General features: G+C 36.3%; 1 protein-coding gene across 1 annotated transcript in view; it reads left to right on the top strand.

The window, feature by feature from the left end:
* TMEFF2 (transmembrane protein with EGF like and two follistatin like domains 2) overlaps positions 1 to 27850 on the top strand; it is a 281914-nt gene that overhangs the window by 198132 nt on the left and 55932 nt on the right. The window contains exons 6-7 of the mRNA XM_053597945.1: positions 20740 to 20888; positions 21604 to 21663. Of these exons, the coding sequence (XP_053453920.1) occupies positions 20740 to 20888; positions 21604 to 21663 (209 nt within the window). The remainder of the gene's footprint in view (positions 1 to 20739; positions 20889 to 21603; positions 21664 to 27850) is intronic.

The raw sequence follows: 27850 nt of genomic DNA, 5'->3' as shown, positions 1-27850 counted from the left end.
TTATCATAGTTAGAAGGAATTAGTTTGATCACACAAATATAGCAAATTAAGAATAAGATCTTTGCATATTCTGGCTGCTTCATAAATGTAACAAAGTCAATATTGCAACCTTGAAAAAATAACACAAATGTAAAAAATATAATTTTGTCTAAATTCATGGAAAAACTGTAATCGTGCTTATTAATTCATGAGCTGTTCAAATTTTTTATTTTAAAATGTTTAAACACTTCCTTATACTTTTGCTACCTGAAAATATACTGGGTCAAAATTTTACACAGAAATGACTGGGAGATTTGGCTGGGGAAGACTGAGGGGGTGAACAGAGAGAGATTAAGTCCAGCACTATCCCCAGCAGATCACCATGTGACATCGCCAAGGTACAGGGTGCCAACTGAATAGGGCAAAGTCAATTAAATCCATTTCTAAATAATGATTGAATAAAATAAAATATGGGAAATAAAGACAAGTGCATTCGGTTAAGGGACTAAAGACGAGTAGGAATAAATGAAAAATGTTTGCAAAACTGAGAAGGGAAGAGCACCAAGAAGTGGTTATTTATGGTGTCAATGTGTAGGAGTTAAAACAAGCTCAGCGTCATAAGGATATGGTAAAAGCAAAAGGAAGATGTTGGGCCACTTTAACTGTTTTGCAGAGTGAAAGTTCTGACACAATTATATAGAAAAATTTTCTTGGCTATCTCAAATGATTTTATCAGTTAGAAAGAACATTTGTTGATGGACAGAGAATAGAAATCTTAGGCTCAGAGAAACTAAAACTGCCTCCCTCTAACAAAGCTTGTGTTTTAGTAGACTTCCATAGAACTTACCATCCTCATAGAATCAAATGGTAAAAATTCTTCCTGCACCCCTCACCCACACAATCTCCTGTTCTTACTTGACCAACAATCCAGAAGCTTGTTATCTTTAATAAGCTTATCATCCTAGGTAGCAGTGAAGAAAGGAAAGGTAAAGAGGTGAGAGATTGGGGTGAGAGGTCAAAGCCAAGAGTTACCAATGCTGACTGTAGGTGCCAGCCAATTACTGAGGTGGGAAAACTGCAGTGAAAGCAAATTTCTGGGAAAGGAATAAGAGCTTAATTTTTAATATTAGTCTCTGGTGCCTATGAGATACTCAAGTGAATACGTCAAGTAGGCAGTGGGATTCTAGTGGTTGAATTCTCGTGATTCTGGGCTGGAACATTTAATTTGAACTTGTCAGACTGTGGATGGAAGAAATTGCCTAGAGAAACCACAGACAGAATAGAGGGAAATTAGGACAGAGCTTTGAAGACACCAACCTATACAGCATGAAAAGAGAAAGTGACATATTAAACAGGCTGACAGGAGGAGACAGAGAGGTATAAGGAAAACCAGCAAAGAGTAGTAACATGAAAAGTGAAAAATGAGAATAGTCATGTGTGGCGCTAACAGGTGTGACCAGGTGCTCAGTTCAGCCTCGACACTTCTCCTCTGGGTGGACCCGTGGCTTGTAAACTGGTCTCCCTGTTTCTAGTGTGAGTCTGTCCAACCCATTTCCATTGTTCCTGACAGAGGGCATTTCTCAAACAGACATGTCTCTCTCTTCCTGCCATTCTTCTTCTTCTTCTGTTCTTCAAAGCTCTTGGTGCCTTCATGATGAACTTCAGTGTCTTTAGCAGGCCTTCGGACCTGGCTCCACATGTCTCTTCTGCCTCGCTCTACTCGTCTCCTGGTCATGTGAGAACCTCCAGGTCTTCCAAGTCGCCTATAGCTCTTTGAACAAAGGCTTCATGCCTGTGTGCTTGCATGTGTCTCCCTCTTTGGATGTCCCTAACCAAATCCTATTCAACTTATGTTCCTCCCTGAAGGAAGTTCCGATATTCCACCACACCCTAAATTCAGTTAATCTCCCAGCATTGTGTTTGGTTCTAAAACAGCAGCCTATTCTTGCCTCTACCTCCTTACTGTAGGTGGTGTCTTGTTCATCTTTGTATCCCAAACATTGCAGCCACATTTTAGACGTTCAGCACAAATCTGTTAAGTGAATGGATGATTGAATGAAAACACCAAAATTCCACTTTGTAATTTTTCTTCCACAGCTGTCTGCCATGCTTCTTAATTACCCAGTTGGGAGATCAAATATTTGGCAATATTCAAAAAAATACAACTTAGATTTTTTTTTTTTTCATTTCAGTTGAGGAAAGCACCTTTTGGACTCTTGATTCTTATTCATTGGCTGAAAATGAGAAATGTCCAATTTCACTGGACTTCTACCTACTAACAGAACATGAGTGAAAATGTGAAAGGCTGTGCGATGAACTCGTGGGGCCCTTGGTGTATTTCGCCAACTGAGAACAGGATTTGCTTGGGCTAGGACTGAGTGTTAGTGTTCCACGGTTCATGTTTCAGTTGATGAGATGGGGTTAATGTGGTATTAGTCATCCAGCTAAGTACCTTATATAGATAATTATGAAGAGTTTCGAGTCACCATGGTCAAATTGTAATGTCCAAAAAGATTCTACAGTAAATGACCCTCAATCAATCCAATATAATTGTGAATTCTTAGTAAACTAAGGTAGACATATCTTCATTGGTTAATTAGACTGTATTGAATGGAAATCCAAATATCTTGTTCACCTCCCTTAGCATGGTAGCTCTTTGTATACTTCTAAGGATACTTTTAGCAGAGTTGAGTTACTCTTATCTCATAATTTCAGGGGCTCTCTCATCTTTGGTCCACCTGAGAGTTCTCTCTTTTGATATGGCTCCCACTCTAAAAATTGATACCAACATCCTTGTTGGCAAAGCAATCTTTAGAACTTAGAGGTTAAAAAGTGAAGATGTGCCTGTGTGACTCAGGGCATTGAATAGACATGTTGGTTCATCGGAACCTTATATTTAGTCAACATTCATTTTATGTGAAACTTCTTTCCTTATCTATGACTGCAAACCTATACTTTGGTTGGTTTAGGCTGACACAGTGTTTGCTTAAACTATGACACCGTGTTATGATATGGTGTGACAACAGCAACACTTTTGTGACACTGGCATTGTGATTCAAAGAAAAGAGAATGAACCCTAGTATCTCGGCACACTGACAGCTATGGCTCTACTTTCCTGATTATGATACCAAGTAAAATGGTATGTACTTTGTCATAGTAAAGAGCCTTATTCTAAATGTCACACTTGCTCTTCAAATGTTTAGAGCTGCCCATTAAGTGATCACCATTGTTTCCGTTATATACATTATCTTTTAAAAATATAATTGCCCTTTTATAATTGTATAAATACAACTCCCTCAAAGTTTATTATATTTAATAGGCTTGTGCTTTCTGCTATTTAAAAACATCATCAAAAGAATGACCACTCCTTCACCTTTAAAAAAAAAGAGAGAGAGAGACTACAATTTGTATAATTTAGCCACAGTTTTAGTTTTTAATCATAAATTATTTTAAAGGGCATACATACTGCAGAATATGTAGCCAAATGGACAAAGTTCAGAATGAGAATCTAAAATTCTGAAATTTTAGTCATTGCCAGTCTGGCAAAAAAAAAAAAAAAGAAGAAAAGCTTTAGTGACAGTCTCCGTAATGCCATTGACCATTTTAATGTCCTTCTGTCAACAAAAACATTCCAATGACAAGTCACGGCTATCATTTTTGTTTCAATTTTTATAAATCAGTTTTGTATACAAAATTTCATAAAGCAATATATATTCCAGTTCCTTTCATAAAGCAATATATAGTCCATTCCCTCATATTGACTAGTCACAACCCTAACAGCTGCTCTCTGCTCAGGTACACACATGCAGCAGAAGGCAAAAGAGCACTGCCGCCTGAGAACTCTTCCTAAGTGAGCAGCAGAGACACTCTGCTTGGTATTTGCTCGCCTTTTAAACTATGTTTACTGCAGAGCATACCTTGTGACCAGGAGGCACCAGAATAATCAAAATAAAAACATTGCCTGTGAAAAGGCAAAATCTTTCACTTCAAAGTATTTATGCAATATTTAACATGCCTTCTGTTCCAACTCATGATTTAATAATAGTGGCATATAATGTAAGCAATAAATTGATCCACATTTTTCTTGTTTTACCTAGAATTTTTAACCTAAAGAAAGTACTCTCAACCAGAACAGGCACAAATTTATTCAGTCTTCAGTAGCTATTCCTGCATCTTTGAAACGAAAAAGATCTCTTGATACAAGTATAATCAGAATTCAGATCAAAATCATCAAATGTTCAAATTACTTAAATTAGACACATACTGAATTGCCTACAAGATGAAGAAACTACTCACTGGGCCAAAGCTTACAGCAGACTGTAACTTTAATCATTTTCCTCCTCTGCAGTAAATATGGAGTCATACTTTGAAGGACAGGTGATCTGTAGGATACTACTAATAAAAGGTAGATGCAGATTAAATAACCATTGATAAAAACAAGGCTGATTGAGTCTTTGTTCCAAATAAGGAGATTCAGACTGATAGGGAGTCTAAGCCATTTTGAGCATCACAATCAAAAAAATATGAAAGTTATATAATATGGATTTTTAATGCCAAGAATGTACAGAGATGATGAAAAGGATAATTATGTGCACTGCATGCAGCCTAGGGCCCTCAAACTGTGGGGACCTTTATCATGCACACTGATTACTGAAGAGTCTAAGGCCACAAAACTCATCATCACATTTAAAATAACAGGTTCTACCTAATATGGATATTTGGACCATTTGGGGGTAAATACTAAAATGTCTGATAACTTGTACGTGGTAGGCATTCCATTTATTCACCAAGTATTTATTGCACATCCACTATGGGCTAAATATATAACAAAAATCACAAAACAGAACAATGAATGTCTATAATATGAATGAATGAAGAAATACTTTTCTTGATAATTGAAGCAAAACAGCATGTATGTGGTTATCTAATTAACCACATACTCTGAATCACAACCTCATGTCCAGATCACTAAAATATAAGCATTTTTTCCTGCCTTGTCTTCCTGGGAAAGCATATTTTACAGACAGAGATATATTCATGTACTTATTTATTTGACAAATATTTATTGAGCACCTACTGTGTGTCAGACATTGTTCTAGGTGAGAAGAATACAACAGTGAACGCAGCAGATGTGGTCACTTTGTACATGTACCACATCTTCTAGTGGACAAAACAGACAATAAAAAAAAAATCAAGTGTGTAAGACATCAAGATCCAGAGAAGAACTTGCTATTGACTCAGGGGCGTCAGGAAAGGCTTATCTGAAAAGGTAGTATTTTAGCCACGCAGGTATCTGAGGTGACAGCAAGTGACAAGTCCTGGCATGTGGGAAGAGCAGTAAAACATCCAGTGTGCTCAGAGCATGGAAAGGATGCATAAGATTGGAAGAAAAAAAAAATGGGATAGGGAGCCAGGAGCCAGATCACACAGCTCCTCATTAAACCACGGCAAGAACTATAGGATTCAAAGTCAGTGGATGGGAAGGAAGCCTTGGCTGAATTTTGAGAGAAGGAAGGATTTGATCTCATTTACATTTTAAAGGCATCACCCTGGCTTTGGTGTGAGCTGACTCTAAGAACAGACAGAATAGAAACAAGGAGACCAATTCAAAGGCTCTTTCACTCCCCTGGTAATTTACACATACAAACTTACCTTTGTTTTAAGATCCTGAGCATCTTATTACCCTAATTTTGGACTAGCCTTTACATATTTCCAGGATCACAGAAGATAATTTTTAATTTGCATATCCTCTCTGTAACTTTTCCTTACCTTTATACTCCCATTTATACACTGATAATTTTTCTTAGCTTAATATTTTGAATTCCTTGTGATCGTCACTCTATGAGCTGAGTATAAAAAGAAAACGTCATTACTCTTCTTTCTAGATATTTTACACATTTTAAATTATATTATGTTACTTTTGATTATAATTGTACATTTATATTGTGCTTTTCATACTAGAAAACATTTGTGAATTAGAGAACATACTTGTTCATTTACTTAGGGTTCATTTTATCAAGAAAAAGATCAGCTTAAAGTCCAACTTATGTCGACGGGGCCCCTAGCTAGTAATGAAAGTATCCTCTGTGGCTTTTTTTCATACTAGTGTCTTGAAAGGTGTCTAATAATGATCTAAGTATGTCCCAAGTCTGCCTGCCTGACAGCTGTCAAATCTCAGTAGTTCTTTTATAGTGAGAAAGGTACAGAAAACATACAGAGACATAAGCAAAAATTACCACCCTGTGATTGTAAATTGTAATCATCTATAGGACAACTTATTTCAATGCTACATAGAATTTATTTATATTTTATGCTATGCTCACTTATAGCATGGAACTTAAAGGTCATTATTTTGAATAATATAAAATATATAAAATAAAAAATATTATTTGAATTCAGAGATTATAATTTAGCTTAAGATAGAAAACTGGCAGTTTATGAAACAGACAACTAGTATGGGCAAGAATGAATCAAATCTCTCTTATAAACTGTATAAAATATACACAATCAACAAAAACAGTTAAACTAATAAAATTTCACCAAATTTCAGTAACCTGATGTTTGTTATAGTGAGTAGCTTTCGGTTTCATTAAAATGATTTTTCCAGCTGGTCTTGGGGATTCATGCCTATAATCCTAGCACTCTGGGAGGACTCGAAGGGAGGATCACTTAGGGTTGGGAGTTGGAGACCAGCTTAAGCAAAGCAAGACACCATCTCTACTAATAATAGAAAAATTAGCCTAGCATGGTGGTGCATGCCGGTAGTCTCAGCTACTTAGGAGGCTGAGGAAGGACAATCATTTGAGCCCAGGAGTTTGATATTGCCGTGAGCTAGTCTGAGGCCATGGCACTCTAGCCCAGGAGACAGAGCAGGACTGTCTCAAAAAAAAAAAAAAATTCCTTTTAGAAGTAATTCAAAATACCCCTTTTAAAAACATATTGTGTTCCTGTAGGATCTACTTATTATTACTAAAAGAAAAGACCACGTTTGATTATACAGCTTTATTTTTTTTTATTTATTTTTATTAAACCATAGCTGTGTACATTAGTATGATCGTGGGGCACCATACACTTGGTTCATAGATCGTTTGACACATTTTCATCACATTAGTTAACATAGCTTTTGTAGCATTTTCTTAGTTATTTTGCTAAGACCTTTACATTCCACATTTACTAGGATTCACATATACCCTTGTAAGATGCACCGCAGGCAATTATACAGCTTTAAAAGTCTTCTGAGATGAAGCCAAGAGCAGGAGGACTATTTTGCAGACTTTATAAGAAGAGAAATGCAGACATTTTAATTAGAATAAAAAGAATAGCATCATTAGTAAATAACTCTAGCATGAAAAAATAAGTGAGAGTAGAAGAATTCACTGCTAGTTTATGCATGTTACCATGTGTATTTATTTAAAATCTCTAAATGGAGTTTATTTCTACTATATATGTGGAAGTACAAGTAGTTCATCTCATTCATTTCATTTATACTGTCTCTGTGTATACCTAATACATTTATATTATTTTTATGTGATATATCAAATATGTTTTTCTGCATTACTTTCAAGAATTTTGAAACTTTCCATGTTCTAAATATTAAGCTTCTCTGCTAAATGATAAGATTCATAAGTGACAGGAAATATGTCCACTAAATACTTAACCTGTATATACTAAAATAATTGGAGAGAGAGAAAGCAGTAAAGAAAGAAAGATAAGGAGGAAGAGGATAGGAAAAAATCTGGCTGACATGAACTTATTTCTAGCATTACTCAATACATTGATTCATAGTATTCTGAAATGTTGTAAGAATTTGTACTATTTCTAAAATTAGGTAAATAAGCTAATGATTTCTTTATTTTGAAAGCTACATAGAAGAAAAAAATAGACAATGCCAAATATCTCATCTTTAAAACAATACACAGGACATGCTGTCTAGTAACAGTTTCTATTTTAATGATAAAAAAGAAAGTGATGGTAGTCTATTTGTACTTACAAATGTATCAGGAAGAAAATTTCAATTTCTAGATTTAGATAAATCTGTATGGCATTACAATTTGGTCACAGCTTATTTTCAGTTGATCAATTAGGTAGGTGGAAAGGCAATTTCATTATATGGCCAGCTAGACCATTTTAAGACAAGGTAAAGATTTAACTCTTCATGAGCCAGAGGAGCAAGAGACTCACTATGCACCAATTAGTGCATGAAGTTGTTTTCATTTTTTTTTTTCACCTTGTACCCTCATGAGCCAGGAGTTATTTTTCATATTACATAGGTGAATCAAGTCACTTTCAGAATTATGGTTTTAACTCAGGTCTGTCATCCATTCATTAAGCATTTTTAGGTACAGATAGTGGGTTGAGTCCCTAATTACAGATTCACAAGTCCATCTGTTACCCACTAAACTATGAAGATGTGTGAGCAGCAGAGGTTGGAGATTGACCAATTTATGCCAGAGTTTGAAATATTTGAATTTTTTGCATGATTTTTTGACAAGCTCCCGGCATTCTGGTATCTACAGCAGTGACTAACTCTGTGCATCACGTGATAACATGTACCCTCAGGAGGCAGACATGCGAAAAACCAGACCTCGGTGATGACCTTGAGCAGTAGGATGTAAATAACTCCCACATCACAACCACAATAATGGAATGCGAGGCATAGTTGTTTCAAGTGCCTGAAACTTCTGAGGATGAAGGAGCAAGCAGCCCCCGGAAGAAACATTCCCAGATGACAAAGAGTGGTGTTGGAGAGTTAGGAATCAGTGAGTAAGTCACTGAAAGGAATGACATTAAGGAAAGATAAAAAATCAAAATCAATCAGGAATCCTCATTCGTCTATTTATTTACTCAACTGTCTTATGTGGAACATCTGCTATAAACAAAACACTATGCTAGGGCAGAGGAAAACGCAAAAGTCATTCATCAGAAGCTCCAGCAGAAAAGAACCAGCAAACACAATGAGCATGGTTGGAAGACAACAGTGTGCTGGATAAACACAAATAATGGGTATCAAGAGAGAAGGACACTACATGTAGAATTTGGGGGCTGACCACCCCAGTCATCATCCTCTCCAACCAGCTGGTCCTTTAGTACCCTATGGCCAGAGGCTCAGCAGCTAGAGAGTAGGAGTGCCCAACCAGACCTCCACCCCACAGGGGGTGATCTTCAGAAGTCTCTATGGCTCTGATTTCCAGACATGACACATTTCTAAATGCTTTCATTTCTAAAATGAAACATGAAACACGAACTTTAGAAAAGGGGAAACCATCTTGATTTTTCGGAGACTGTATCAGTGAAGAGACAGGAGACAGAGAACAACAGAGGGGTCAGAATAAGAAACGGCACTGTATGGGGGAATTCCTCAGTGGAAAGAAGGACTTAGATGTGCCCTTGGTACACGTCATTCAGGGAAATCTCCTCTTGAAATCCCCCTCCTCCTCAAAGTTCTAGCTCAAGCACCAGATCCTCTGTGAAATTTTTCTATACATTCCAAGCAGAAGTAATCAGAACTCTTCAGTGATTGCAAACATATTTTTTTTAATATCTGAAGGTCAACTCTATTAACATTGTTTTTTTTTTTATTAAATCATAGCTGTGTACATTGATATATTCATGGGGCATCATTCACTAGCTTCACAGACCGGTTACCAAGTTTCACATATACCCTTGTAAGATGCACCGCTGGTGTAATCCCACCAATCCTCTTCTCTCTACCCACCTCCCCTCTCCCTCCCATCCCTTTCCCCCTCCCCCCTAGTCTTAGGTTGTAACTGGGTTATAGCTTTCATGTGAAAACCCTAAATTAGTTTCATAGTAGGGCTGAGTACATTGGGAACTTTTTCTTCCATTCTCTATTAACATTGTTATGGGTGTTTTTCTCATTCTGTTGTGCTCTCTGTTGCCAGCTGTGATGACAAGGATCATCTTTGTGTGTCTGGGGTTTATCCCAATGCCTGGTACCTGGTAGGTGCTCAGCTGCACTTACGGGATTGAACCAAATTAAATGAGATCTGCAATAAATGAAAATCATGTGCCTGGGAAGAAAAAGAAAAGGAAAGAACAAAACGATGGCAGTAATAGCTGCAGCCCTGCAAACCCCTTCAAGCAGAGGACCTCACTTGGGGTTCACACTAGGAAGGCACTCACACATCCTTTCCTGTCTTACCTTTAAAACTTAAGAGTTTTGAGATACTCAGAAGCATTTTTATTTCAAGGTAAAATGTTCAAACATTTCTACTTAAAGTCCTTCATTCCAAGAGTTTCAGAATAGCTCATGACTATTTCTGGCTATACAGCCCTGTTTCGGAGCAATCAAAACTCACCAGCAATGCTGGAGGAAGGCAGTGAGGCGTGGCTGGCAGGGGCCTGTAAACTAAAATGCCGGGGTGTTCTCCACATTAACATTTCGGTGGATAAACACATATGATGGGGGTGGGGAGAGAGAGAGAGAGAGATGATACCCTTCATACAATAAACACAGCTGGAAAGTCATTTTTATACAGACATGAACTTGATCTTATACATTATAAACAAAGAAGCATTATCTTATGACCTTAGAATTTCTCCACACACATATTTCTTTTTTTTTTTTTTTTTTTTGTGGTTTTTTGCCGGGGCTGGGTTTGAACCCGCCACCTTCGGCAGATGGGACCGGCGCCCTACTCCTTGAGCCACAGGCACCACTCCCACATATTTCTTTTTTATACTTTATTTACTCATGTACTGAATAATGCTAAAAATAAGTGAGCTTGATTCCTATTTTTAAGAGTACAATTTAGGAATCAAATTTCCAGGTCAAAATCAATGTAAAATACATGCTTACCAAGACTGGTAATTTTATTTTTTTATTTTTTGCAGTTTTTGGCTAGGGCTGGGTTTGAACCCACCACCTCTGGTATATGGGGCCGGCGCCCTACTCTTTGCCACAGGCGCTGCCATTTTTAAGCAAAATGTCAAATATAATATTTTATTTTGAATTAAATGCAGCATTTTGAAACTATCAAAAGCAATACAATACTTGTGCATTCACCACCTGGTTTTAAGAGGTGCAAATATTTACCATATTTGCCTTTGACCTTTTCTCAAGAAACATAGCATTACAAATAAAATTAAGGCATCCTCTTATATTAGTCTTATTTCCCTTATTTCAGGTTTGCGGTCTAGCATCCCTGTGAATATTTTTATTATATTTTTTATTACTTAACTAATGGTACTTATACTATGGATTAAGTATTGTTTTGTAGGAAAATTTGAATCACACTGATCCCAAAATTAAAAAGTAAAATATTGATGTTATCGTAAAGAGAGATCATTTGGTACAAGTTCTAATTATGAATAGAGTTAGTTAATGCCAGTATAATTTAAGCAATACTTTTTTTATGCTCAATTGGAACAATACAAACTCTTGCAAACATCAATTGGGAAATAATGTGTTACAAAAACACTGAGAATTAATCCTATGAGGATGTGTTATAGGTATATATATCATATTATTTTCCCACCTCCATATCATAAGATCAGAAAATACTATTAAAACTAGTTGGCTAGATGTTTTGTTAATCTCATATAGCACTCATCCTTCATTTTGTACATGTGCAGGCGTACACACACGCACACTTACTACTTACCTCTTATCTTGGAGCTCCCTGAGAGCCAAGAAATAAAGGAAAATGCAATATGTTTTATAGCTGACATTATCTAACAAAAGATTGACTGCCTCATTACATAAGACTACCTTTTTTTAACCCCTCTGAAAACCATTATGGTGAGAGTTCTTATAAGAAAATAAATAAACATTGACCAAATGAAAACCACCTGAACAATGTAATAGACAATATTTTCAAGCTGGCAATTTTACTGAACTGCAGAGCTATAATTCATCTATTATTTTTTATCTCTCGTGGATAAAATCCAAGGGCATGATATGAAATTTCAGTTTTACAGGAAACCTAGATGGTAATGAGGTTCATGCACCTTTATTCCTGAAAGCCTTGTGCCAAGTGAGAGCATACCAGAGGGCCAGTTTGTAAAATGCAAACATGAGGCCACCCCACTCAGCCAAGTGAATGTGGGAATCCTGGTGTTAGGAACGTATTTAAACACTCTACTTGATCATGACAGGGGGGAGCAAGAGGCAGTTTAGCCTACTGAATTTTTCAAATGTGATTTTTTTTTTTTTTGGTGATATTATTGTATTGTTTTTTCCTTTCAACTTTCATTCTAGGGTTTTCATGCTTTCTGACTCTGGTGTGTATTAAGACCCATCCAGTCAGAGCGACCACACTTTTCAGTAATCACAAAGTTACCCTTGGTTATTGAATATGTTTTCCAGCTTAATGAGCAAGAGCATACACATGACGCTAATGAGGGATTTTGCTTCAAGAAACATTTTAAAATGTACATGAGTAACAAGAATTCTTTACTTTGATTTTTTTAAGATGTAAATGCAGCTGCTCCAAAAAAGGAAAATAATAATATTCCTTAGAAAAAGACACCCGTGATCCATGACAATGGATCAAGAGTTAAATACTGCTTCATCTATATCAGTGGTTCTCAACCTTCCTAATGCCGCAATGTGTTTTCATTGTTACAAAGGAGTCGGGACTCACAGGTTGAGAACCGCTGATCTATGTCATATGTACCAAAGAGGGATGGGGGAGCATTTACTGCCTTGGAAAGAGCCCTGTTTGCTCTCTAAAGCAGTGGACATTAATAAGTGTCTGCTGCCACTGTGGTTTTTCAGTCTTATTAAATCAAGATAAGGAACAAGTCAGGGCATACATTAATCTACGGAATTCTTCTTCAGTTGTAGTTAAGGGGACTTGCATGCTGTCACTATCACATGCCTTTGTATAGAACCCTTAGCCCCGTCCCTAGAGGGAGAGAGAAAACTCCCCCTAAGAGGAAAGAAAGATCTCCTGAGTCACACAACTAGCTCCCTGAGCTTGGATGCTCCACTACTAAGTTTCCTATTTAGAATACAACATAGGAAGAGTAGAGCAGGAAGGCCATGGCAGTGACATCTTCGCCTCAGCACTTCACTGTACTGTGCCTTAAGTGGAGAGCCACTGAGCCCGACTGATTCTTCTTTCCCTTCTGCATAGCTGATGCTTCACTCTGGGGCTTGGCTTCCTTGTCCTGCACCTGATGGCAGAGCCTGGTATCTGATGGGTCCCTTGGTCTGCCCTCTACAGCCAGCATAATCTCTCTGAAATGGTGCTTTCACCCTGTGCTTAGAAAGCTTTCAGGACTACCCACTGCAAGGAAGATAAAGGCCACCCCTTGGATTGGAGCTGATGCCCTTTGCAATCTGTCTAGAGTATGATGTTCAACCACTTTGGGTGAGAAGAGTTCATTCCAGTCAGACTGGTAACGTTTGTAGTCCTCCCAGCACACAGTGCTCCATCCATCCATTTCCCCAGGTCATGCCTTCACCACTCTCCAGCATCTGAATCCTACCAACCTTCTCCACCTTTCCAGACCGTTCACTTTTTTCTTGTCTATTTATGAACACTAAATGACAAAGTCATGAGGTAGTTGGAGGGAGGTGCTGGAGTCAGAGTAGCCAGGACTTCTCAATAGGCAGTGCAAGCCATCTGCCACAGAAAGAGGTTAGGAGCTTGCTTTATGATGATGATTTCTGAGTCCCACCGTAGACGTGTTGAGAAATCAGAATCTTACACATACTGAATTTGAAAGCCCTTTTCGACAGTCTCAGAATGTATCTTATGCAATTGTCACTCACTATGGTTGCACATCAGAATAACTTGTAGCAATTTCAACAACAGCACTTCCCTGGCCTCACATCAGACGTCCTAAATGAGAATCTCTTGTTTGGAACCCAAGCATGTAGGTTTTCAAAATATTTCACCAAAGATTTTGATCTTCATCCAGGTTTAGAAATCTAGAATTCAAAAGCCAAAAGTTAACAATGACCAATGTTTTTTGAGTATTTACATCTGCTTGGAAACTTTGGTGAGCAGTCTTTTGCACTCTTCCATTTAGTCTCCACAGTCCTGAGTCCCTGTCTCCATTTTCACAGGTGAGTCTTCTAAGGCTTGGGAAAGTTCAGCAACGAGTCCAGTGCCATACTACTAGTAAATAAGCCTAGGTTATCAACACACCTCTCTGATAGCACATTCCAACCTCTAGCCATGTTCTCCATCTATCTTTATTACGTTAGATTTTTTCACTATGTGCCATCAGTTTCTTTCCCAGCAATTACTCCCTCTATTAAATATGTGTGGTCCTGTTTTTGAGCGCTTTGGCACTGCTCAGGGGAAGGATTTATTAGCTCAGTTTTCCGTTGATCAGGTGTTTGTTGTCTTAGGCATTTTCTAATCAGTGAGTCCCAGTATTTCCAAGACCTTCCCCATTTCATAGACCAACTCCTGTGCTTTGCCTCCTTATAAAGAGATCAATATTAATGGCAAGTAAGCTTTTCCATGTACATTACAAGCCTTGCCATCCTTGGAAAACCTCATTGCTGTTCTGGGTAACATTTCTAGAAAAGGTCATCATTCCTTTCCCCTAACTGTTGAAACTAAAAGAACTGCCCATTCCGGGTGGTGCCTGTGGCTTAGAGGAGTAGGTACCAGCCCCATATGCCGAAGGTGGTGGGTTCAAACCCAGCCCCGGCCAAAAACTACAAAAAAAAAAAAAAAAGAACTGCCCACTCTAATTTGTTTTTTATAAAACAATGAATGTGTTTTTATAAAACCTGAATAGTGACATGGAAACATACTAGCTTTACCACTCACTGCTTCTGCACCTTTTGTATAGAATATTTAATTTTTCAACACATTTTTACATCTCCTACCTCATTTTCTCCTTTATAGCTCACAGTCATTCCTGTGCTGTAGTTTCTTTACAGATAAAATACTTACAATCAAGATCCATGAAAAGGAGTGACATGAGAGTTAATGAGCAAATGGGCTTAAAATATCACAAGAATCTTGAATGAAAGGCACACACTGTTTTTACTGTTATTAATATAATGAAGTTCATCCATTACAGATCCGACAGAGAGCACAGACAGCAGATCTGACCTCATTTACTGACCAGGCCGGAGAGCATCTGCAAAATAGTCCCCGAGATAGACAGGCTCAAGGGAAGCCAGCCACAGTCAGGTCCACAACAACCCAGAAAGGCAGCCCCACTGCAGTGCAACTGGGTGCCTTAAAACTTACTAGGAATACTATATGGTCAAAATGTGGAATGGAAATTGAGTCAAGGAACTTGGGAAAGGAATAAGTGGCAGCCATGTTTAATAGATGAAACCAAATCTAGTGAAATTAGAGGGCAGCCACAACCAGACACATGAATAAGTAATTTGCTAGCTGGCAGGTTTCGCATCCTCACACTCTGTCGGATGACAAGGCATTCCTAAACACTCTGAGAGGCTTGTTTAACTCATTGCAAATCATCCTAGGAAGAGCCACTTCAGGAGGGGAAGGAAACTAAATGTCAAGCCCCCCCCCAAAAAAAAAAGAAAAAGTCATGAAATAATTATAAAGTATGTGAGTTGTCTTAGATGCTACCTTTTACTTCTTATAATTTAGGTTCTTTACTCCATCAAGTGGTCTTTTAAAATTATTTCATATTTCTCTTCTTATGATTTAGAAAGCTATGGTTTTCAATCTATGCTAATTTTCTTTGAAAGATTTTCAGAGGGTAGTATTTTCACATAGGAGACCCCTGAAATTATTATTTTCAAGTAAGGCTGATTCTTTTTCTTTGTAGACTAGAAGAAAAGAGATCTATGTAATCGCAGTGTCAAAATGTCAAAAGACTCAGATAGGGTGAAAAAAAATGAAGAAAAAAAGAACACAAAAAACCTTAAAGGCATCCGTGCAGTCCTCAGCTTTACAAATCCCTGGCTCACTTAAAATACTTGTGACATGCTGTAATTAACTAGTTACTCCTCTCAGAATGGATAATAATGCAATTATTATTTGGCAAAAGCTGTGAAAGGATAGTTTCTGTTTAAAAAAATGTGTGCTTGGTAAGGTGCAGCCTGGAATTCTAGCACTTTGGGAGGCTAAGGCAAGAGGATCACTCGGGGTCAGAAGTTGGAGACCAACCTGAACAAGAGCAACACCCTGTCTCTACAAAAAAAATGAAAAATTAGTTGTGTGTGTGGGTATCAGGAGACTGACCCAAGGAAGACTCCAGGAAGATCACTTGAGCCCAGGAGTCTGAGATTACAATGAGCTATGATGATGCCACTGCACTCTAGCCGAGATGACAGACGTAGTGTCACATGCTTTTCACTTTTGTAGAAAGGGAAACCCTAGATTAATTTACCCAAATTGCTAAATTACAGTGACCTGCAATTTCACAATTACACCATATAATTCTGTCACTTTTTTATCAGAGCCTTTATATTTTTCAATGGTTTGAAGTAGCAAAAAACTGACAAGTTTCCACCATGTTCAGAATATATTGGTGCCTAACTGTACCCAATACCATAAAATATATGTGAAACATGTCCTTGTCCCAGTTGCATCCTGATGTCATTGGGGTTACTAAGAAATTAGTTCTCTGTTACAACTGTTTTCTTTAACTTAGTCCAACTCCGCCTGCCATTTCCCAGTAATTCATTCAACAAGCATTTATTGAAGATGTGTTATGATGACCTGTAGTAGGAATTCAAATGTAAAAACCTTAGGGAAGGTTGCAGAAAAGTGAAGATATAAACAAGCAAATAGGCGCATTAACAGTGCAGTAAATTCCTCCATGGAGGTATGTATAGCCCACCCCTCTACACACATATACAAATTCATTCCCTCATGTAAACATGACAGCCCCCTCTACCCCATGAATGTGAATTTACAAAAATTCCTCTTTAAAAGCAAAGGGTCAGAAAAACATTTATTATTAAAATCCTCCAATTTTGTAATTTCAGTAGAGTCTATTAAGATATATGTTTGTGCATATATCTGGGATCACACTGCCCCAGATATACGCACAAACATGTGTGTGTGTGTGTGTGTGTGTGTAAATATGTGTTTTTATGTGGAATCAACTTTATATAGCATTTTATTTAAGGAGAAAATATTCTTAACAATTGATGGATGCTTAAGTGATTAATTTAATATCCGATAGATTAGTTACTCTTCTTAACGCCAGGTATTACTTTACAGTGCCGTGAAACTCCCATTCAGAGATACAAACCAGTGGTACAAAGAAGCCTGATAACGTGTTTGGGAAGACAGAGACTAAGAGTCAATGGGATTTAAATTCATAGAATCATGATAAATGCTCTAAGAGTAGACATAATCTTGTTTTTCAAATTCTGTCCATTTAAAGTAGTCCCTTAATTAGTTAATGTCAGGAATTTGGGTCTGTCATTCCTTGTACTTTCAGTCTGTAGAACAGTGCAGCCTCTGGCGTCAGACTGCAAAGATTTGAAATTAAGTTCTTCCCTTTACACACTGTGTGACTTCTCTAAGCCTAAATTTTTTATCGATAAAATAGAGATAGTAGTATTAGCTACCTTTCTTTAAGGAAAAATATGCAAAGTATACAAATAAAAAAAAGAAATAAAATTGTTATGGTATTTATTCATTTTATTTAGGTATTTACTCAACATGCAGTCACTGAAAGTTTATTGTGTGCAAAGCATAGACAGGGCAGGGTAGGGAATGCATAGATAATTCAGCCACTATTAGAAGTCAAGGTAGACTTAGAGTATCAGAACGCTGTCCCAAATTCTGCATGTTTTTCTAATTAATTAAGTTTAACAAATTTAGATACCAAAAAAAATTAAATAATGATTATATAATCAGAGCTCATTGGTCTTATGAAAACACAGAAATGGTTGATCCTTGGTAATCTACTCTCCACATTTCTCTCTCCACAACCTTCATAGTTTTCAAACCATTTTAGCAAATCTTGGATGATACCTCCATTTGTTAAAAAAAGGAAAACATATTCTCCAATGATTGCTGAGATTCACACGTTGTTTTTAAAATTTACTCTTACATTTATTTACTACATACACAAGTACATACATATAAGAGAGAAAAGAGGGTGGTGTAGTGAGTGTACACAGCAGAGGAAAAGGCGGGGGTAAGCCGTGCACTTACGAAGCTTTTGTCCCAGAGACCCAACTGCTGTATCTTACCTTCATGTCAAAGAATCTACAGCCTCCTTTGGGGCTGAGAGTAAAAATGCCAAATGTCTATACTTTTTTTTCTTAGACATTCCCGGAAAGGCTTTCTCTAAGGCAACAAGAGCCAGGAATTTCCAAAGGGCAAACAAATCTTGAAAGGAAGCCCTGAGCAGGCGATGCTAGGAAAGGAAAGAAGATCTCCACAGCAGAAAATCTGTGGGACTAAAATCAGATCAGTCAAACTGAGAAAAGGAAAAGAAAGAAAGAAAAGAAATTAGCCAATTGGAAAAGGAGAATCTTACCAAAATATCTTGAACACTCAATTTGGTGTTACAGCGCAAGTGAATTTTTCACCGAAGCATTGATTCTAGCCAGTTCAGTCCCGTCAAATTTCCCATTTCCATCTCTGTTCTCATTGCACCATTTTTTATCATTGATATCAAATGGATTTCTGAACTGGCAGTTATTTTTGTACCAATACGCATGGTGTGCATTTCTGAATTTCTTTGGCTTTAATTTGGAGATAGCTTCCAAGCCCTTAGTATTTTACTTGGTTTACTATTTACATGGATAGGGGAGAAGACACACCTGTCTCTCTCTTCTTCTACTGCTAACAAATAATTTTTAGGAGACCTTCAAGGAAATAGTGTCTGGAGTCTAACATGATATAAAACAGTAAAACATAAACTGTTTTGAAGGCGAAAGAAACTACTTTTTAAAAAATTCAACTATCCACCTCCCCATGCCTTCTTTATTCAGTATAAGTGGTTAAGAAAAGCTTTACCTACACAGTTGCTTCTCCAAATCCACTCTATAAAGGACCAAAAGCTATTTGAACATATAGGCAGCTCCTGACCTCCTATTTTCAGATGCCAAGAATCAGCAAAGGTATCAATGTCATGTTCTGGTAGCTGTCATCCCACAGCATCATCACGGCTGAGTCAGGAACACAGCACCTCAACGAGTGAAGCATTTAGAGATAGTTACCATCTGTCCTAGCTGTTTATTCCTAAATAGATGAATGTAAAAATAACCAAGTGTTTCTAAAGCAATTCTCTTACAAAAAAATAATAATAATAATAATAATAACAAGTTCCTTCACACATTCTGCCAGCCTTTCTCACAGCCATGTAGATAATTTCGATACAGATGGTCTAAGGACTACATTCTGAGAAGCACTGGTGTGTGCACAAACCCTCTCTCACTCACCTGACAAAGTGATCAAGCAGGGATTCCCAAGAAGTGAGTCTGGTGCCAGGATGACTACTTAAGAATACAGAATCCTGGGCTCTACCCCAGATTCACTAGCACTCAGGAATCTGCTTACAAGTTGTGTATTTAAAAGTTCTCCTGGTGATTCCTATAATACAGCCTGTGGTATTAGAGGAAAGGAGGTGAGTTTTAGTTGAACACATTTGTGAGTGACTCCTTGTCTCACAATTTACTAGTGCTCTGACCTTATGTAATATATCTTTGGGCTGTCAAATGGCTTTTGTGAGGATTAAATAAGGCAATGCATATGAAGAGCTGAGCGTATAGTAAGCCGGTTGCTCTCATCATTTTATCGTATGCCCAGCTTTAAGGAAGATTGTACAGAAGTAAAACATGCAATACGTGACTTTGAGAAGCATAGAATCTATTTAGAAAAATAATGTAAATATTACAACAATTTGAACTATGAATTTATATTCTAAGTCAGTAACATGTTAATACATACGCACCCCAGAATACACAATATTCTGAATAACAAAGTAGACTGTAAAATACCAAGAATTATAAGAACATAGGAAAAAAATCATATAAAGCTTGTTTTAAAATGTTTCTAGGAGACTGAATTCTTACTAATTCACCAAATTTTTAAAGTATAGAAAAATATAAAAATCATGAGTGAAAATTAAGTTATATTTAATATTTATTATTTTATTATTTAAAATGTGAAGCCAAAAAAGGCAGTGTGTGTCTAGCAAAGGGGGTCTGTGAAGCTCAGAGAGAAACCCCGGAAATTTTATACAGCAAAGGTTGTTTATAGGTATTGGTACTTCTGGGGAGAGTTTAGTAGCTTTCATTTGATTGCTAAGGGGTTTTGCAGCACCCTAAAAATGTTAAAGACCACTGAAGATTCTCATTGAGTACATTCTACATGCAGCCTTACTTAACACTGAAAAAGATGTAACTCCTGATTACATTCCAAATAATTTGCTTGTTTGCTTTCTCTTAACTGTCTCCTCTGAGTCATTTTGTTCAAGCTTTAACCATTCAAATATCCTGAGAAAAGAAGTAAGATTGCATTTAATAAAACTCCAAAGCAGAGTTTCATGGCTACTTCAACCTATTCAAATTCTGCAGGCATCAGCACAGAAGTTTATAAACATCTTTTAAAAGTTCCAGGGCAGAGATTAACTGATGATCGTTTTCAGAGTTTTCCCTTTTCATTTTTTATCCATTGCTCAGTCTTCTGAATTATTTTTGATTAGTTCTGTGCTTCCTTTCTTCTCAGGTAGGAAAGTGAAGGAACTTCCCTGGAAGGATACAATTCAATTTTGCCAACCTGCATTTTGCCAACCTAGCAATTCTTCCGTTTGTGTTTTATTTATAATAAGGTAACAACACGATTGATGTCACATATTTTTATTTCTCTCTTCCTTTAGGTGTGTGTGCAACATTGACTGTTCTCAAACCAACTTCAATCCCCTCTGTGCTTCTGATGGGAAATCTTATGATAATGCATGTCAAATCAAAGAAGCATCATGTCAGAAACAGGAGAAAATTGAAGTCATGTCTCTGGGTCGATGTCAAGGTAATGTTCATACCAAAATTCATTTCAAAGAATGTTTTTTAGGCTTTGTACAGAAATGAAAAGTGAAGATAACTCCTTATTAGGCAGCTATTTCATTTTCAAAAGGTAGTTCTGATCTACAATAGATAGTAGAGTACGCTGTCACATTTGTGCTGATTACAGGAGTTTGAGTGCCTGTCAGTGGCAGTCCAGAGTTTTTTCAATACAATGGGACTGTATCATCACAACGTGATAAACACAGAAGCTAATATTCAGGAGACAGCAGACAGTCTTCTTGCAAAGAGCAAAAAGAAAGTCAAAAGTATTTTTAACAAAGAATCCAAGTAGACAACCTTGAAATTTCAAGCACATCACTCCACTTTTATATATTGATTCGGTAGAAATATTTCAAGTGCGTTTTTAAAAGCAGGAAGTACCAGAATGTTCTACTTTGGTTTTTGTTCAGAAACACTTCCCTTGTTTTTGACTTGTTATTATTCCTTTACCCAGTTTATCTCAGTCGTAATAATGAACCTTCTCCTTGCCCCAAATTTCAAAAGCTCTCTTCTTTTTATTATTTGCTCTCAAACAGAAATCGACATTGTACATCTGTCTTTGTATAATGATCTTTTTATAAGTATGGTTGGAAAAATTCCTTAATTGAAATGAAGATACTATTGATTTTAGATATTTAGGAAACAATTAAACAATCTCTGTTGTTAATTTTTTAACACAGATAACACAACTACAACCACTAAATCTGAAGATGGGCATTATGCAAGAACCGATTATGCAGGTACATAAAATTTTCTTCTACTTAAACTGAGCACTCCTTTAAGAGAATTCTGGGGAATCCTTGTTTACCATTCTGCCTAAATAGAGCTGACATGTGCTGATCTTTTCTTGCTTAGTTCAAGCTTTCTACAGGCAAGAGTAAATATTTTTTGAAGCAAAGAACACGTGCTTTTTTTCCAGAGTTAAAGCAATTGTCAAAAATGTCAGTAAGATATAATTAACTTGTTTTGACAGTGCAAATGGTACAAATGACAAAACATTTATCAAATTAATGGGCATCAATGGAAATTAATGCAATTTTGGCAGTATATTGTAATTAATGCAAATGTCCTTGTTTGAATTTTCATAAAAGTCAACAATAAAAAAGTTTGCTTGTCTCTAAAAAGCTAGAAAGAAAGGATAACAGCAATTAGTAACCAGATGCAGAGTTTAAAAATATGTATAACTTTTTTAAAAACTTACTTTATTTTTTCATTTATTTAGAAACTTCCATTTAGCTTTTCAGATATGCAAAATTATAAACAATTTTATGCAAAAATCTAAATCTTATTCAGCAATTATAGAATTTTATTCTGAAGACTTTCTCTACCTATATACTATTATTCTTAGAGTGAGAAATAACTTATTGGTATATTAATTGGAATTTTATCAGATTCTAAATTTTATAGAAATGTGAGGTAAAAAATGTAAAAATAGGGCAGCGCCTGTGGCTCAAAGAAGTAGGGCGCCAGCCCCAGATGCTGGAGGTAGCGGGTTCAAACCCAGCCCTGGCCAGAAACTGCAAAAATGTAAAAATAAAATTGTTGAAGTTAATAATGATATACAAAGTTTTCTTAGCATAGCTTTCTATTTAGATATTAAGAAAATGTAAGTAGATTTATGGGTAATATTTAATCAGAAAAAAATTGCTTCTGATCTTTCAAGATATGTACTACCATTTATTCTTTCTGTCTACAATTTCATTTTCTTTAACAATATTTCTGAAAAAAAGAAATATTATTAAGACTATTAAAAGAAATATAAATAAAGAAATATTCTTTATTTAAAGAAAGACTTTTTCTGAGATTATGTTTATATACAGAATAAATGTCTGTAAAGTAGGGGAAAATGTTAGTTAATGAGATGTTTTACTGATAGATATCTCAAATCTTTTAAAATTTAAAAGTAATAAAAAGATTATTTTTAAAATCTTCCATATTATATGTTAATGTTTTTCAACATGTAGATTAAACATTTTATGAGCTAGAAGCCTGGAATTATCATGGACAATGATACATGGAAAAACATTAGTTATACAATGATATAGCCGTCTTCAAAGCATCCAGGAGAGATATTTGTAGATATTCCTTAAAAAGAATTGTCCACCGGTAAGTTAGGGAAGAGCCCAAATAAACAAATAGACCTTTTATCCAGAACTCCTTTTATATTTATTTTGAAATCTTTAAGGGACATGCATCTTTTATTTATTTATTTATTTATTTTTACTTTTGTTGTGGGGAATTTCTAATATATGCAAAATACACACAAAGGTAGGCTGTATCCTATAATGAACCACATGTGCTCATCATTCCAACTCAATAGCATTTACCCAGGACTAACCCAGTCCCATTTCCACTCCATTTTCTTTTTCTATTTCCATAATGCCTGGAAGTAAATCCTGGGAATTGCATCATCTCATTCATAAATAGTTGAGCATGCATCTCAAAAAGATAAGCCTTTATTTTAACAAAATCACAACACCATAATCACACCTAAGATATTTATGAATTGTTTCCTAAAATACGCAGCTTTTATCAAAATTGTTCAATAAATAACACATTTCTTTTGGCATGTTTTTCAGTATTACAGAAGGGATGCATTTTGAGATATGCTGATTATTAAAAGTAATAAAAGAGAACAATGGAAGATCAAAGTCTGATGTCAGTAATATACAGTATGTAGAAATCAATCGAAAAACAGCTCCATTCCCCAACATTCCCAAACTTCCAATAATATTTGCATTTTCCCAAATTTAGGGCCATAAACTTTGGAAAAACTAAAAGGAGCCAAATGGAGAGTCAGTATGCCATTGTCCTCTTAATTTCTGTTTCGCATGCTAGAAATTCTCCAAGAATGGAAAACAGGAACGGTGTGGCCTGTGTAACTCACATTCCTAGAAGTCTGCTATGTGCTCACAGTTAATTTAATGTCACGGCCACTTCCCTTGTTAGACACTTATTCATGGACTCTCCCACCAGAGAGAAGTAATGATCTTAACACATCCTCATTTTTTCCTTATACACACATACCTTTAGAAACTATAGATTAAAAACCCTTCCTGATCTCATGTCCCCTTGTTCCTTTGAGCCTGCTTTTAAAAAGCTATTAATATAAGAATTCATATTCCTGATTATAAAGACAGATCTTCTTTACAGAAGGTCTAAATGTTAAAATTAATTTATTGTATCTCATTTTAATATAATTTAAAAGAAAGAGACTCCAGTGAGGACCAGCAGGGACTAAATTACACAAGAAAAAGAAAAGAAAGAGAAAAGAAGAGGGAAGGGAAAAAAAAGAAACAAACTGAGGGAACACCTCCACAAAAGTAGTCTGTGCGGTTGAGAAAGAGTGGCTAGCATGCGCAGAGATGTGAATTCTATGTCGTCAGCACCAGGAAACCAAAGAATTTCCCAGACCTTCCCTGCCAATGATATTTTCTGCTTGCTCTGACTTGGGTCTCTGCTCTGCACTCTGTCCTTCAAAGAGACCCAAATCATGCAGGGCCTTGGATGTCTGTGTTTCAAAGCCTAATGGCAGCGTCCCTCTCAGATAAGCTAAACATGTCACTGAATTTTATCTCCTTTATCAGCGTAAGGCTTGGGCTTAGAATTTAGGCCTGTCTCTTCACTCATAGCAACATTCAGAGAACACAAATTTTATAAAGCCACAAAGCTAGGGTTTCCAAGCTTGCCATTATTTCAAATTGCTAAATTTAAACTTTCCTTCTGGAAGTTTTAAAATAGCAAATGTTTTATACCTCTTGAAATTTGCAACATCTTTTTTTAAATACACATCATACCCTCTTCATGTCTTGTAATTAAAAAATGAAGTTTGCTATTTTGTTTTTCTTTATCTGGTGTATGTGTTGCTTCTCTGTCTAAAAATTTGATCATGCTTCAGAAAAAAAGTGAATATATATTTGTCCAGTAAAAAATGTCCTTATTTTTATAAGTTGTTAGATATTTTAAAAAGTATAGAGTTAAACTATTTTGTGTTTTTGTTATTTAGAAAATATAATGTATTTTATTTGGGAGGACCCTATACCAATTTCCAAAAAGGATTTTCAGTTATCTTTTAATTAAAATACATTCAATAAGATTATTTAAACAGAAATTGAAAACATAAAAGCAGAACTGTTAAAGAAAATAAATATGTCAGCAATGCAGACTATTGTACAGTTAGCCCTAAGCTTCCTTGCAACCAATAGAGAAAGAAAAATTATAGTTGAATCAATTCATTTGACAAATATTTACAGAGTCCTCATTATACCTAAGCCACCGTTCTGGGCTTTACAAAGGTAAGCAAATCAACCTAGGTCCCTGCTACATGGAACTTGGTCTTTATTGTCTGATAAAAATAAAGTTCAGAGACCACAGACGAAGTTCCTCTATGCTAAAGTAAGGGAAATACTTAGTATAGACCTTTCTACAAAGCATCTCTAGAAAACACAGAGCAAATAAAATCTTCAACAGTGATTTTAGAAAATACACCAAGAGGTTCTCTGTATGGCTAGAAATACTTCAAATCAACTTTTTTTGACAACATTCTAGAGCATAGCAATAAAGCATGTATAATTCAAGGATGATATTTCTGTGATAGATTAAAGTAATTAGGTTCATATATGTACATTTCCAAACTGGAAAAAAGAAATAAACAACAGAGAATACTGAGGACAACAGTTGAGAGGGGGAGTAACTGTCTATAGGTTGCACAGGAACTGGGTCACAGAACATTCAGAACACCTTACTTAAGATAAAGAATATGTGGCATTATAGGATGTCTGTTAGTGGTTGTTACTGAAAAATGTAAGTCCTTGCTTATCTGTGCCTTTGAGGGAGCCAGTGTTTCCCTAACTCTGAGCCTGGCTACAGAGATGCCTGGATTCCATGGGCCAACATGTTGAGCATTACACAGTGGGGGTTCAGTTATTTCTTGTAACATTTGAAAATAATTTTTAAGAAATTTTCTCTTTAGAAATCCATTTCTTATCTTCAAGCAATAATTTAGATAATTAAGCTCTGGTATGAATTATGGAAGAAAGAAGCCGGAAGCATACAGTTAACCCAAATTCTATCCATTCTATTAATATTCCATCAACCCATTTTTCCACACTAAGAGGAAACTGACATCTTGAAAGTGTATCTAGATGGTTTAAGTGAATTGTCATAATAACTTGTTCACTGCAGAAACCATGGCAATTCACAAAGCCTTTTCACATACATTGTCTCCTTCACTCTTCACAACAGAAATGGGAGAAAGGTATTACATGCATTTGACAGGTGCGAAATGGAAGTTCAGGGAGATTAAGTAAAAAGAGTCTGTGATAGGGCTAAGGTTCAGACCATTATTGCTAATTCCAAAATCCACCAAATGTGAGATCCAGGGAAGAAGTGTCTCTACCTAACATTTTTAGGGGTTTGGGGACTGTCTCTGCACCTTAAATATTAACCCCTTGGAAGTTCCATACCCAAAAAAAAATGTTTCGGCGTGGTATCTACATTGTTATGAGAGGGTCCAGAGAGTTACTCTTTTCTTTGAACTTACGTCTGCAGGTCCTGAGTGTCCCATAACCACTGCAGTGCTTGGCTTTCAGGTTGTCCCATTCTGTTTTCTATTTCTCCGCATAGGCAAGAGAAAGCAAGGGAAAAGTGTTTGCTACGTTAACGAAAAAGAAATGACTAACCTCTTCGTGATACTTTTTAGTTTTACAAAGATTCATTTACAGTACCTCCTTTGTTCTAATGTCAACCCAACAAAAGGGGTACAAACACTAGAGGCTCAGAAAAGCTAAGTGGCTGACCCAGAAATGGATACAACGTTTTGACACATTGATCACCCACTGTACAAAGAGAGTGCTTGCTTTGTTTACCTATTATTTCCTCTGATTGTTCCTCCCCTATACATATCAAATGGCTTCATATCCTATCTATAACATAAATTAATTCAGTCAGCTGGCAAAAATCTACATTTAAAATGGAAGCTTTTTTCCCCCATTTGCTCATGAACACAAGGAGCACTTCAGCAGAAACCACGTTATGTCTGGGCCAATAATTTGATCTGTAGGAAATAAATAAATAGCAGCAAATGCAGGCAGCAGCTTCGAGCACAAATATTGGTATCAACAATGAAATAAATAAAAATGTTTGTGCAGGCTATTACAGTTCTACCAGTCTAGCCCAGAATATTTAAGCCCAGGAAATGAATTAAGATGTCAAGATTTTTTTCAAGATCTCTGAGAGGAAGTATCTGGATGCAAGTGTTTTCCCCTCTGGGATTGACATTAGAGTGCTGCAGAATTCACAAAGCTTTCTATGAACTCTAACTCACCATTTTTTCTGCTCTCTTGAACTTCTGCACTTTCATTGTTTTCCCCATAAAATCATGTAGCCAGTCATCTGTAATATTATGTTACAGATAAACACGGGAGTGGTATTTGCAATACAGATGAAGGTTTTCTACTGAAAAGTTGCCTTGGGGCCTGGTAGACACTCTGGAAAACTCTGTGTTTATGCCTCAGTTCATAAACACATCCTGCATCATTTATATGCACTTTTTCCTCTTAGAAATGCCCCTTTTGGAAACAAATTGTTCACCTTGAGGTATTACTTACATACCTTTCTCTGCCATAAATGTATGAGGGCTTGTTTAGCAGTTAGAGCTAGAAAATCAGACAAGACTGAGCTTAAACATGGGCCAGGCTGTCATTGGTTAAATAGCCTTAAGACAATTAGTCAAAGGGCCTGTGTCTTCATCAGTTTCGCCATCTCTACAATGGAGATAATAAACCTACTTCAAAAGGATTGAGGGTACACAGTTATGATTTAATTTTTTAAAAAAAGTCTTCAGCTATAGAACTTAAAACATAAAGAATACAACATAATACAAACACAAAAGTCAATTTAATAAAAAAAAAAGACATAATGTAAGGC

Source organism: Nycticebus coucang, chromosome 7 (genome assembly GCF_027406575.1).
Source record: "Nycticebus coucang isolate mNycCou1 chromosome 7, mNycCou1.pri, whole genome shotgun sequence".
Classification (NCBI taxonomy): domain Eukaryota; kingdom Metazoa; phylum Chordata; class Mammalia; order Primates; family Lorisidae; genus Nycticebus; species Nycticebus coucang.
This window is presented reverse-complemented; position numbering and strand designations above follow the sequence as displayed.